Source organism: Phalacrocorax carbo, chromosome 26 (genome assembly GCF_963921805.1).
Source record: "Phalacrocorax carbo chromosome 26, bPhaCar2.1, whole genome shotgun sequence".
NCBI lineage: Eukaryota > Metazoa > Chordata > Aves > Suliformes > Phalacrocoracidae > Phalacrocorax > Phalacrocorax carbo.
Genome location: NC_087538.1, coordinates 5426434 through 5439100, shown reverse-complemented (window position 1 = coordinate 5439100; position 12667 = coordinate 5426434). Strand labels below are relative to the sequence as shown.

General features: G+C 76.0%; 1 protein-coding gene across 1 annotated transcript in view; it reads right to left on the bottom strand.

Moving 5' to 3' along the window:
- LOC135317527 (protein PRRC2A-like) overlaps nucleotides 1-10179 on the bottom strand; it is a 10715-nt gene extending 536 nt beyond the window's left edge. The window contains 16 exon segments of the mRNA XM_064473819.1: nucleotides 311-471; nucleotides 474-660; nucleotides 1241-1456; nucleotides 2100-2474; nucleotides 2476-2496; nucleotides 3421-3610; nucleotides 4051-4141; nucleotides 4594-4733; nucleotides 4812-4879; nucleotides 5580-5699; nucleotides 6670-6814; nucleotides 6932-6996; nucleotides 7070-7172; nucleotides 7267-7441; nucleotides 9625-9763; nucleotides 9976-10179. Coding sequence (XP_064329889.1) covers nucleotides 311-471; nucleotides 474-660; nucleotides 1241-1456; nucleotides 2100-2474; nucleotides 2476-2496; nucleotides 3421-3610; nucleotides 4051-4141; nucleotides 4594-4733; nucleotides 4812-4879; nucleotides 5580-5699; nucleotides 6670-6814; nucleotides 6932-6996; nucleotides 7070-7172; nucleotides 7267-7441; nucleotides 9625-9730 — 2163 coding nt within the window. The 5' untranslated portion in view covers nucleotides 9731-9763; nucleotides 9976-10179.
- Between the last annotated feature and the right edge of the window lie 2488 nt (nucleotides 10180-12667).

Here is a 12667-nt window from a genome sequence, read left to right as displayed (position 1 = left end):
ATGGGCCCAGCCCCCCCTCAAAGCCCCCCCCCAAGCCCCCCATGGGCCCAGCCTCCCCCCAAAGCCCCTCCATGGGCCCAGCTCCCCCTCAAAGCCCCCCCTCAAAGCCCCCCCCCAAGCCCCCCATGGGCCCAGCCCCCTCTCAAACCCCCCCCAAAGCCCCTCCATGGGCCCAGCCCCCCCACAAGCCCCTCCCACAAGCCCCCCATGGGCCCAGCCTCCCCCCAAACCCCTCCATGGGCCCAGCCCCCCCTCAAAGCCCCCTCCCCAGTCCCCCCATGGGCCCAGCCCCCCCCAAAGCCCTTCCCACAAGCCCCCCAGGGGCCCAGCCCCCCCCCTTACCGGAGGGGTGGACGCCGGGGGGGTAGAAGTCGACAGGGGGGGGCCGGCCCTGCATCATGCGGGGGTCCATGTACGGGGGGATCATCATCCAGCGGGGGTCGAAGTTCATCTGGGGCAGGGGCGGGGGCGCCCCATGGAGCCGGCGAAGAGCGCCTTGGGGGGGCCGGGCGGCGGCGGGGGGGCGGCGGCGGGCGGGGGGGCGGCGCCGGGGGGGTGCACCCCTGCCCCCAGGGCCCCCAGGCTGGGGGGAGGGGCGGGGGGCGCCGGGGGGGGCCCGTGCTGCTGCTGCCACTGCTGCTGCTGCTTGAGCAGCTGCTCCTGCGGGGGGCGGGCGGTTGGGGGGCGCCCCATGCTTGGGGGGCGCTGCCTGCCCGCCCCATAGAGCCCCCTGCCCCACACTTGGGGAGCACCACCTCCCGGCCCCACGGAGCCCCCTGCCCCACACTTGGGTGGCGCTGCTTCCTGGCCTCATAGAGCCCCCTGCCCCACGCTTGGGGGGCGCTGCCTGCCCGCCCCATAGAGCCCCCTGCCCCACACTTGGGGAGCACCACCTCCCGGCCCCACGGAGCCCCCTGCCCCACACTTGGGTGGCGCTGCTTCCTGGCCTCATAGAGCCCCCTGCCCCACGCTTGGGGGGCGCTGCCTCCTGGCCCCATAGAGCCCCCGGCCCCACACTTGGGGGGCATCACCTCCCGGCCCCACAGGGCTCCCTGCCCCACGCTTGGGGAGTGCTGCCTCCTGGTCCCATAGAGCCACCTGCCCCATGCTTGCAAGGTTCCTCCCTCCCAAGCCCCACACCAAGACCCTCCCCAAGCCCCCCCAAACACCCCAACCCCCATAAGCCCACCCCCACCCCCCCGTATTCCCCGTGCCCCACAGCGCCCCCCCCACCGCCCACCTGCTGCTGGCGCTGGAACCGGGGGGGCAGCGACTTCTGGTACTTGGGGTACGAGAGGGGCTGGGCCGGGGGGGGCTGGCGGGGGGGCGGCGCCCCCTCCCCCCCCTTGGGCTCCCCCTTCGGGGGGGCGGCGGCGGCCGGGGGGGGCGGGGGGCGGCGGGGGCGGCTCCTCGGGAGGCTCCGGGGGCGCCTCGGGGGGCGGCGGCAGCGGCTCCGCTGGGGGGGCAGAGGGGGTTTGGGGTCACCGTGGGGCAGCCCCCCAGGGCCGTGTGCAGCCCCCGCCCCCCCCGAGCAGCTGCCCTCCCCCATGTCCACGTGCCCCCCCATTTTGTGGGGCAGCCCCTGTCTGCCCCACCCCCTCTATGTACCCCCAATCCATGGGGCAACCCCCTACATCCCCGCACCCCAACTCTGCAGTAACCCAATATACCCCTGCCCGTGGGGCAGCCCCCCATGTGCCCACAACCCCCATCCGTGGGGCAGCCCCCTGTGCCCCCACGCCCCCCATATCCCCACCCCCAACCGTGGGGCAGGCCCCCATGTCCCCACACCCCCATACCCCAGTCCCAACGCATGGGGCAAGCCCCTGTGCCCCCACACCTCCACCTGTGGGGCAGCCCCCCAGGCCCCCGTGCCCCCATATCCCCACCCCTATCTGTGGGGCAGCCTCCCGTGCCCCCATATCCCCACCCCCACCCATGGAGCAAGCCCCCATGTCCCCACACCCCCATATCCCAGCCCCAATGTGTGGGGCAACCCCCTGTGCCCCCACATCCCAACACCCCCCCCCCGTGGGGTACCCCTCCAGGCCCCCACAACCCCCTTATCCCCGCCCTCGATGCGCGGGGCAGCCCCCCACATCCCCCCGTCCCCCATCCGTGGGCAGCCCCTCACCCGCCGCGCTCTGGGCTGCTCCGGCCGCGCCGGTGCCGGGCTCGTCGTGGCGGGGCGTCGCCTCGGGGGGCGGGGCCGGGGGCTCGGGCGTGGCCGCGGTGGGGGGCGGCGGCGGCGGGGGCGGGGTGGGGGGCGGCGGGGGCTGGGGGGGCCGCGCCGGGGCGGGGGCGTCGCGGCGGGGCCGGCGCTCGGGCGCCCCGAAGCGCTCGTCCAGGCGCTTGAGCTTCTCGGCGCAGGCGGCGCGGCGCTCCTCCTGCATGCGCCGCTCCTCGGCCTCGCGCCGCCGCCGCGCCCGCTCCACCGCCGCCGAGATGGCCGACGACGACTGCCGCCGCCGCTGCCCGCCAGGCCTCGTCCTCGTCCTGGGGCGGGGCCGGGCGTGAGAGCGCGCCCCACGCCCGCCCGGCCCCGCCCCGCGCCCTCCCGCCCCTGCCCAGCCCCGCCCAGGCCCTCCCGCCCCCGCCCGGCCCCGCCCCAGCCCCACCTGTCCCTGCCCGGCCCCGCCCCGGGCCCTCCCGCCCCCCGCCCGGACCCCGCCCCAGGCCCTCCCGCCCCTGCCCAGCCCCGCCCAGACCCACCCGCCCCCTGCCCAGCCCCGACCCACCCGCCCCTGCCCGGCCCCGCCCCCGCCCCAGGCCCTCCCGCCCCTGCCCAGCCCCACCCCAGCCCCACCTGTCCCTGCCTGGCCCTGCCCCAGCCCCAGGCCCTCCCACCCCTGCCCAGCCCCACCCGCCCCTGCCCGGCCCCGCCCCAGCCCCAGGCCCTCCCGCCCCTGCCCAGCCCCGCCCAGACCCACCCGCCCCTGCCCGGCCCCGACCCACCCGCCCCTGCCCGGCCCCGCCCCAGCCCCAGGCCCTCCCGCCCCTGCCCGGCCCCGCCCCAGCCCCACCTGTCCCTGCCCGGCCCCGCCCCAGCCCCACCTGTCCCTGCCCGGCCCCAGCCCCACCTGTCCCTGCCTGGCCCCGCCCCAGCCCCACCTGTCCCTGCCCGGCCCCGCCCCAGGCCCTCCCGCCCCTGCCCGGCCCCGCCCCAGGCCCTCCCGCCCCTGCCCGGCCCCGCCCCAGCCCCACCTGCCCCTGCCCGGCCCCGCCCAGACCTGCCCAAGCCTGCCTGGCCCTGCCCAGTCTGACCCAGGCCAGCCCAGGCCCATCCAGCCCAGCCCAGCCCCACCCAGGCCCTCCCCACCCCAGCCCCACCCAGTCCTGCTGGCCCCACCCACACCCAGGCCCTACCCACACCTGCCTGGCCCTGCCCAGCCCCACCCAGCCCCGCCCGACCCCGCTCACCGGGAACTCATTGGGCTGAGCCCAGCTGCCGCGGTTGGGGGGCGGCGGTGGCGGGCGGGGTTGGGGGGCCGGGCCGGGGGGCGGCGGCGGCTCTTTGGGCCCCTCTGGGGGGGAGGATTTGGGGGGCGGCGGCGGCTCCTCCTTGGGGGGTTTCTTGGGGTCGCCGGGGGGTGACGCTTCGCTCTCCTTCCTGGGGGGTTGGGGGAGGGGAGGTTGGGGGGTTATGGGCGGCCCCACGGCGCCGCACGGCCTTGTGGGGTGCCCCACGGCAAAGAGCAGCAGGTTACGGGGTACCCCACGGCGCTACAGGGGGACTATGGGGTGCCCCACGGCACCGGGGGGTGGCTATGGCACGCCTCACAGCACTGGGGGGGTGGCTATGGGGCGCCCCGTGATGCTGTTGGGGGTTATGGGGTGCCCCACGGCACCGTGGAACGAGTTACGGGGTGCCCGTGGCACGCGGGGGGTTTGAGGGTGACCCCCAGCGTTGGGGGGGGGGGGGTGTTATGGGGGGCCCCACAGCACAGGGAGGGGGGGGGCACCCTGCAGCGCTGGGGTCAGGGGCAGTCCCCGGCATGGGGGGCGGCCGTGGGGCAGCCATGGGGCAGCCGTGGGTCCAGCCCCACTCACCCCCCCTCGGGCCCCTCCTCGTCCGAGTCCCGCCCGTCCTCCTCGTCGCTGAACTTGAGCTTCTCCGTGTAATCGACCTCCTCGTGCGCCCCTGGGGGGGGCAGGGGGGGCTGGACCCCGACCCGCAGGGACCCCCAACCCGCAGGGACCCCCCGTACCCCGCCAGGGACCCCTGAACCCCACCTGGGACCCCCCGACCCACAGGGACACCCCAAACCCCGCCTGGGACCCCTGAACCCCGCCTGGGACCCCCCGGCCCCCTCCCAGGGACCCCCCCGACCCCCTCCCAGGGACCCCCCCAAACCCCCCTGCAGAGACCCCCCTAAAACCCCCCCAGGGACCCCCCGACCCACAGGGACCCCCTGAATCCCCCCGAACCCTCCCAAGGACCCCCCAGGGACTCCCCCAAATCCCCCCGCCAAGACCCCAAACCCCACCTGGCACCATCCAAAGCCCCCCCAGGACCCCCCCGGGTGGCCCAAACCCCTCCCTGGACCCCAAACGCCCCCCAGCCCCCCCAGGACCCCCCCAGCCCCCCGTTACCGGCCCAGCCCTCGTCGTTCTCCTGGTCCAACTCATCGAACTCCTTGAGGTCGTCCTGCTTGAGCACGGGGGGGCGGGCGGGGGGCTCGGCCCCGCGCGAGGGGGGCTGGGGGCCGCGGGGCCCCCCCAGCCGCGGAAACCTGGGGGGAGGGGCGGGGTGAGCGGCGCTGGGGGCGTTGGGGGGGGCTCCCCGCGCCCCCCGCCCGCCCCGCGCTCACCTCTGGGCCTCCGGGTAGCGATAGGGACCCCCGTAGGGCGGCGGGAAGGGCAGGTACGGGGGGTACATCTGCGGGGGGGGGGGGGGGGGGGCGTTAGGGGGGGCCCCCAACCTGGGGACCAACCCCCCAACCTGGGGACGACCCCGCCCGCCCGCCCCCCCCCCCCAAACACGGGGGGAGAGAACGAAGAACCCCCCCAACATGGGGGGAGGATGAACCCCTCCCCCTCCCCCAAACACGGGGGGGCACGAACCCCCCCCCCCAAACAGGGGGGCACAAAACCCCCACCCCCCCAAACAGGGGGGGCACGAACCCCTCCCCCCCCAAACACGGGGGGCACGAAACCCCTCCCCCCCCAAACACGGGGGGCACAAACCCCCCCCCCCCCAAACACGGGGGGCACAAACCCACCCCCCACAACCTGGGGGGGAACCGAACCCCCCCCAACCACAAGAAGCAACGAAACCCCCACCCCCCAAAACATGGGGGGCAAGCGCCCCCACCCCAAAACACAGGGGGACGAATGAAGCTCCCCCCCCCTCAATGCGGGAACGAAACCCCTCCCCAAAACGGGACAAACCCCCCAAACTGGGGCCCGAACCTCCCCAAACTGGGGGCCGACCCCCCCCCAAACACACAGGGAATGAACCACCCCACCCCCACCCCCCAAACGGGGGACAAACCCCCCCAAACTGGGGACCCACCCACCCCCCCGGGGGGAACGAACCCCCCAAACGGGGGCCGCCCCCCCTCCCCCCCCGTACTCACGAAGGGCGGCATCATCCCCGGTACGGGGGGAAGGGGGGGGTCCCGGCGGGGGGCGCCCCCCCCCCCCTCGGGCGGCGGATCCTCGGCCCCTCGGCCCCCCGCCGTCCCGCCAGCTGCCGCCTGCGGGGAGGGGCCACAGGGGGCTTGGGGGGCTGCCGGGGGGGGGCTGGGGGGGCTTGGGAGTGATTGGGGGGGGCTTGAGGGGGCTGGGGAGTATGGAGGGGGCCTTGGGGGTGCTGTGGAGTCATTGAGGGGGCGACTGGGGGGGCTGGGGAGTGATTGGGGGGGCTCTGGGGGGCTGATTGGGCAGGCTTGGGGGGTTTTAGGGGGGCTTGGGAATATGGGGGGGCTTTGGGGGGGCTGATTGGGGAGGCTTGGGGGCTGGGGAATATGGGGGGGCTTTGGGGGGGCTGGGGAGTGATGGAGGAGGCTTTGAGGGGGTGATTGGGGGGGCTGGGGAGTGATTGGGGGGCTCTGGGGGGCTGATTGGGGAGGCTTGGGGGGGCTTGAGGGCGCTGGGGAATATGGGGGGGCTTTGGGGGGACCGGGGAGTGATGGAGGGGGGCTTTGGGGGGGTGATTGGGGGGCTTTGGGGTGGCTTGAGGGGGCTGATTGGGGGGGTCTTGAGACTTGAGGGGAATCTGGGGGGCTTAATCAGGGATTTGGGGGGGCTAAAGGAGTTTTGGGGGTTTCAGAAAAGGTGGGGAGATTTGTAGAGGTTTGGGGGGCTCGTAGTGGGGTTCGGGGGAATTTGGGGGGGTTGGAGGGGGTCTGGGCGAGGTTTTGGGGAGGTTGGGGGGGACTTTGGGGGCTGGAGAGTTTCGGGGGATCTTGGAGAGGTTTCGAGAGATTTTGACAGGACTGGTGGGGGATGCCGGGGGGATCTGGGGGGTCTTGGGGGGGGGTGGGAGGTTCGGTGCTGTTTGGGGGGCGCTGGGCGGAGTTTGGGAGGGTTGGGGGGAGTTTGGGAGGTTTGGGGGGGGTCTTGGGGGAGTTGAGGGGGGGTTTGGAAGGGGCTGGGGGAGATTTGGTGGGGAGTTTTGGGGGGTTGGGGGGCTTTGGGGGGCCGGGGGGGGGCCGGGGGTCTCACCGGCGGGGCGGGGGCTCGGTGCGGGCCCAGACGACGCGTCGGCACCGTCCCGCTCGCGGCCCGCCCCTCTCCGGGTCTCCGGCCGCCTGCAGGGTGGGAAACTCCTCCCGCGAGAATCGCGCCGGCAGGATCGGGCCCTTCCCGCCTGCGGGGGGAGGGGGGAGACGGGGGGAGACGGGGATGGAGGCGGGGGGGGCTCAGACACCCCCGGGGGGGGGTCCCCGAAGCGCGGGGAGGGGGTCCCGAAGCGCCGCCGCCTCACCATCGCCGGGGGGTACCGCTGGCCTGCGCCCAGGACTTTGCCGCGCTTGCCGGGGCGGGGGGGTTCTGCGGGGGCGGGGGGTCAGAGGGGGGGCGCGGGGGGGGGGTCCGGGGTCCCCCCTCACGCCCCCAGACCCACCTCGGGGAGCGGCGGGGCTCGCTTCGCTTGGCTGCCGGCGGCGGACGTCTGCGAAGCCGGCGGCGACGGCGACTGCGGCGGGGGAGCGGCCGAGGGCTCGGAACTGGGGGGGGGGGGGACACACAGACGGGGTGGGCGGGGGGCTGCGGGGGGCTGCGGGGGTGGGGGGGGCGCGGCGGGGCGGGCGGGGGTCTCACCTCCGCGGGTCGGGGGGCTCCTGGCGGCTGGCCCATCCCGAGCCGTCGCGGGGCACCAGCGAGACGTGGGGGTCGTTGCCTTTGTTCTCCGCCTTCAGGCTGGGCAGGTTGGCGGGGGGGGGCATCCGCCGCGCCGCCACCTTCCCCAGGCTCTGCAGCCCATGGCGGGGGGCGGCTGGGGGGGGCGGGGGGCGTCACGGCGGCCCCCCCAGCCCCCCCGGGAGCCCCCACCCCCCCCCGGCCTGCCCCCAGCCCCCCCCGGGAGCCCCCATCCCCCCCCGGCCTGCCCCCAGCCCCCCCCGGGAGCCCCCAGCCCCCCCCGGGAGCCCCCAGCCCCCCCCGGCCTGCCCCCACCCCCCCGGCCTGCCCCCAGCCCCCCCCAGCCTGCCCCCAGCCCCCCCCGGGAGCCCCCAGCCCCCCGGCCTGCCCCGGGAGCCCCCAGCCCCCCCCGGGAGCCCCCAGCCCCCCCCGGCCTGCCCCCAGCCCCCCCCGGGAGCCCCCCACCCCCCCCGGCCTGCCCCCAGCCCCCCCCCAGCCTGCCCCCAGCCCCCCCCGGGAGCCCCCACCCCCCCCGGCCTGCCCCCAGCCCCCCCCGGGAGCCCCCACCCCCCCGGCCTGCCCCGGGAGCCGCCAACCCCCCCCAGCCCCCCCCGGCCTGCCCCGGGAGCCCCCAGCCCCCCCCGGGACCCCTCCAGCCTGCCCCTGGACCCCCCGGCCCCCCAACCCCCCCCCCGGAGCGCCCAACCCCCCCCCCGGAACCTTAACGGGACCCCTAAACCCCCCAAAACACCCCGGGAACCCCCAAAACCCCCCAGCCTGCCCTGGGACCCCCAACCCTCCCCCCAGAACCCTAACGGGACCCCCCCCCCTCCCCTGGACCTGACCCTGGGGCCCCCCCCCAGGACCCCCACCCTGCCCACGGCCACCCCACCCCCACCCCGAGACCCCCGACCCCACCGGGGACCCCCAACCTGCCCCCAGGACCCCATAATTGACCCGAGACCCCAAACCCACCCCCCTCTTTGGGTACCACGGGGGGGGCTCGGGGCGGGGGAGGGGGAGGCAGGTGAGGGGGGACCCCCCGAAGTGCCCCGGCATGGGGGGGACAATCGGGACCCCCAACCCCCCAGGACCCTTCGGCTGTGACATTGGGGGGTGACCAAGGGGGGGGACCCCCAAACCCACCCTGCCCCAGCGACCCCCGAGGCCCCCCCAGCCCTTCCCTGGGACCCCCTGGCCATGGAAGGAGGGAGGAACCAAAGGGGGGGACCCCAAAATCCCCCTCGGCCATATCAGGTGGGTTAAAAGGGGGGACCCCTAAAACCCCCCACCTTGGGACCCCCCAACCATACTGTGGGGAGGTAAAAGGGGGGACCCCCAACCCCCCTGGGCCCCCCCAAAACTCTCCAGCATGCCCCTGACCATATCGGGATATATTAAAGGGGGTCACCCCAAATCCCCCCGAGCCCTGGGACCCCCAAAACCCCCCCGGCCATGCTGGGTGGGGTGTTAAAGGGGGGACACCCCCAAACCACCCTCGGGGCCCTCCAACCCCCTCCCCAGCCACAGTGGGGGGGGGGACACCCCCAAACCACCCTCGGGGCCCTCCAACCCCCTCCCCAGCCACAGTGGGGGGGGGGACACCCCCAAACCACCCTCGGGGCCCTCCAACCCCCTCCCCAGCCACAGTGGGGGGGGGACACCCCCAAACCAGCCCAGCCCCAGGACCCCCTCCCCAGCCACAGTGGGGGGGGGGGGGACACACCCCCAAACCAGCCCAGCCCCAGGACCCCCTCCCCAGCCACAGTGGGGGGGGGGGGGGACACCCCCAAACCAGCCCAGCCCCAGGACCCCCTCCCCAGCCACAGTGGGGGGGGGACACCCCCAAACCAGCCCAGCCCCAGGACCCCCAAGCTCTCCAGACCGCTCCAGCCATCTTAGGGGGGTATCAAGGCAGGGAACCCCCACAGCCCCAGCACCCCCTAAAGCCCCCAACCCCCTCCCAAGCCGTAACCGGGGGGTTCCAGGGGGGACCCCCCAACCCCCCACAGCCCCGGGACCCCCAACCCCCCCAAGGCCTCTCCAGCCGTATTAAGGGGGTACCAAGGAGGGGGACCCCAAACCCCCGCAGCCCCGGGACCCCCTAAAGCCCCCGAACCGCCACCCCCCTCCCCAGCCATACTGGGGGGGGGGCGTTAAAGGGGGGACACCCCCAACCCCCCCCCAGCCCCGGGACCCCCTAAAGCCCCCAACCCCCTCCCCAGCCCCCTCCCCGGCCACACTGCGGGGGTTCGGGGGGGGCACCCCGGCCCCCCGCCGCCCCCGTGGGCCCCCCCCGCCGCCCCCAGCCCCCGGTACCGGCGGCGCGGGGGGGCTCCAGCGCCCGGCCGCGGTAGCTCTCACAGAGGCTGAGGCAGGCGAAGCGCCGCCCGTCCCTGCCCCGCGCCGCCGGGCGATCGCTCATCGCGCTGCGGGCGCATCGGCGGCACCGGCCCTCCTGGGGGGGGACACACACACGGGGGGGGGGGGGTCACACCGCGGGGGGGTCACACCGGGGGGGGGGGGCACCGGGGAACCGGCGCGACGAGCCGCGGCGGCCGCCGGGCCCAAGATGGCGGCGGGGCCTCCCCGCCCGGAGCTGGGGGGGGGGGAGAGGATTGGGGGGGGCGGCGGCCCGGCGCGCCGCCCCCCCCCGCCGCCGATACCCACCTGTCCGCCACGGGCGGGCTCCGCTGCGGCCGGGGGCGGGCGCGGGGGGCGCGGGCGGGGGCGGCGGGCGGCGGATGGAGGCGGATTCCGGGGGTCCCCCCCGCCCCCCCTTTTCCTGCTCCTTTCCCGCCCCGGTAACGCCAACGGGCGCCCGAGGCCTCGCGCGCGTGCGCGGCGCCCCAACGGCCTCGCCCGCCGCGGGGCGGGGCGCGCCCTGATTGGCTGCGGGCGAGGCCACGCCCCCTCCCCGCGCGGCGGGCGCTACCACGGCGGGGGCGGGGGGGGGGGAACGAGCGCTCCCCCCCCCCAACGCCGGGTGGAGCGTCCCGCCGCGGCCACGCCTACGCCGAGACGTCATCGCGCCTCGACGCGGCGGTTCGTCTCGCGGAGCGAGGAGGGCGGGGCGAGACCCGCCGCTCGGCCAATCGGAGCGCGCCGGCGCCCGGATTGGACGGCAGGCGGTTGTGGGCCCGCCCCTTCCCAGTGCTCCCAGTCCCCCACCCCCCCACCCCGCCGAAACTGGGAAAGGGACACGGGCGTCCGGGCGCTCCCCGTCGCCATGGCGACCAGGCCCCGCCCCCGTCCCCATGGCAACCCAGAGACACGCCCAACGGCCCCGCCCCCACCCCGGGCCGGGGGTCCCGGGACCCCCCGGGGGGGCGAAATGGGGACACTGGGGGGGGGGATGGGAGGCACTGGGAGGGCACTGGGAGGACTGGGGTATACTGGGGAGGCTGGGGGTCACTGGGGGGCACTGGGGTCACTGCAGGTCACTGGAGGGCACTGGGGGTCACTGGGGGTCACTGAGAGGGTCTGGGGGAGGAAGAAGGGGCACTGGGGGGCCCTGGGGGGCACTGGGAGGGCTAAAGGAGCACTGGGGTCACTGGGAATCACAGGGGGGGCACTGGGGGCACCGGGGGGGCACTGGGAGGGTCTGGGGGAGGAAGAAGGGGCACTGGGGGGCCCTGGGGGGCACTGGGAGGGCTAAAGGAGCACTGGGGTCACTGGGAATCACAGGGGGGGCACTGGGGGCACCGGGGGGGCACTGAGGGGCACTGGGGGTCACTGGGGGTCACAGGGCACTGGGGGGGCACTGGGAGGGTCTGGGGGAGGAAGGGGGGGCACTGGGAGGACCCGGGGTCACTGGGGGTCGTTGGGAGAACTAGGGGACACTGGTTGGCTGTGGGGGGGCACCGGGGGCACTGGCCGCCCCCCCCAGCCCGGGGGGGTCTGTGGGTCCTGCCGTGGGGCCCGGACGCCTGGTGCCCGTCTGGCTGCCCCTCCCCCCCTGGCGGGGCCCTTCCAGGTATCGGGGCAGGGGAGGATGTGGGGAGCTCTGCCACGAACCGGCGCCCGGCCCCACATCCCCCCCCGTGCCCCACATTCCCCCATGCCCCACAGGTGACCCGAAACCGTGGGGCCCCATGGCTGGCGCAGGGCCGTGGGCGCTGCCGGGAAGGGGCAGGAGGGGGGGGCCGCGCTGTGGGGCCCGGATGCCTGGGTCCATCTCGGTTTCGGGATATCTGTGGGGCAGAAAAAGGATGTGGGGTGCAGACACCAGGGTCCCTCCCTGGCTTCAGTGTATCTGTGGGGCAGGGACGGGATGTGGGGCACGGACATCTGGGTCCGTTCTCAGTTTTGGGGTCCCCATGGGGCAGTGGAAGGATGTGGGGCAGGGGCTAGGTGTGGGGTAGGTGTGGGGCAGAGGCCGGGTATGGGGCAGAGGCCCGGTGTGGGGCAGGGCTGGGTGTGGGGTGTGGGGCAGGGTCCATGTGTGGGGCAGGGGCCGGGTGTGGGGCAGAGGCCGGGTGTGGGGCAGAGGCCGGGCGTGAGGCAGAGGCCCAGTGTGGGGCAGGGTCCATGTGTGGGGCAGAGGCTGGGTATGGGGCAGGTGTGGGGTAGAGGCTGGGCGTGGGGCAGAGGCCCGTTGTGGGGCAGGGTCCATGTGTGGGGCAGGTGCGGGGCAGGGTCCATGTGTGGGGCAGGTGTGGGGCAGAGGCCGGGTGTGGGGCAGGGGCCCAGTGTGGGGCAGGTGTGGGGCAGAGGCTGGGTGTGAGGCAGAGGCCAGGTGTGGGGCAGGGTCCATGTGTGGGGCAGAGGCTGGGTATGGGGCAGGGGCCGGGTGTGGGGCAGGTGTGGGGTAGAGGCTGGGTGTGGGGCAGAAGCCCGTCGTGGGGCAGGGTCCATGTGTGGGGTAGGTGTGGGGCAGCGGCCGGGTGTGGGGCAGAGGCCCGTTGTGGGGCAGGGTCCATGTGTGGGGTAGGTGTGGGGCAGAGGCCGGGTATGGGGCAGAGGTCCGGTGTGGGGCAGGGCTGGGTGTGGGGTGTGGGGCAGGGTCCATGTGTGGGGCAGGGGCCCAGTGTGGGGCAGGTGTGGGGCAGAGGCCGGGCGTGAGGCAGAGGCCGGGCGTGAGGCAGAGGCCCAGTGTGGGGCAGGGTCCATGTGTGGGGCAGAGGCTAGGTATGGGGCAGGTGCGGGGCAGAGGCCCGTTGTGGGGCAGGGTCCATGTGTGGGGCAGGTGTGGGGCAGAGGCCCGTTGTGGGGCAGGGTCCATGTGTGGGGCAGAGGCCCGGTGTGGGGCAGGTGCGGGGCAGAGGCCCGGTGTGGGGCAGGGGCCGGGGTCCGTCGCGGCTCCGGGGTCCCCGTGGGGCGGAAGGAGGGCGGGGGGGGTGGGGGGTCCCCCCGCGGTTCC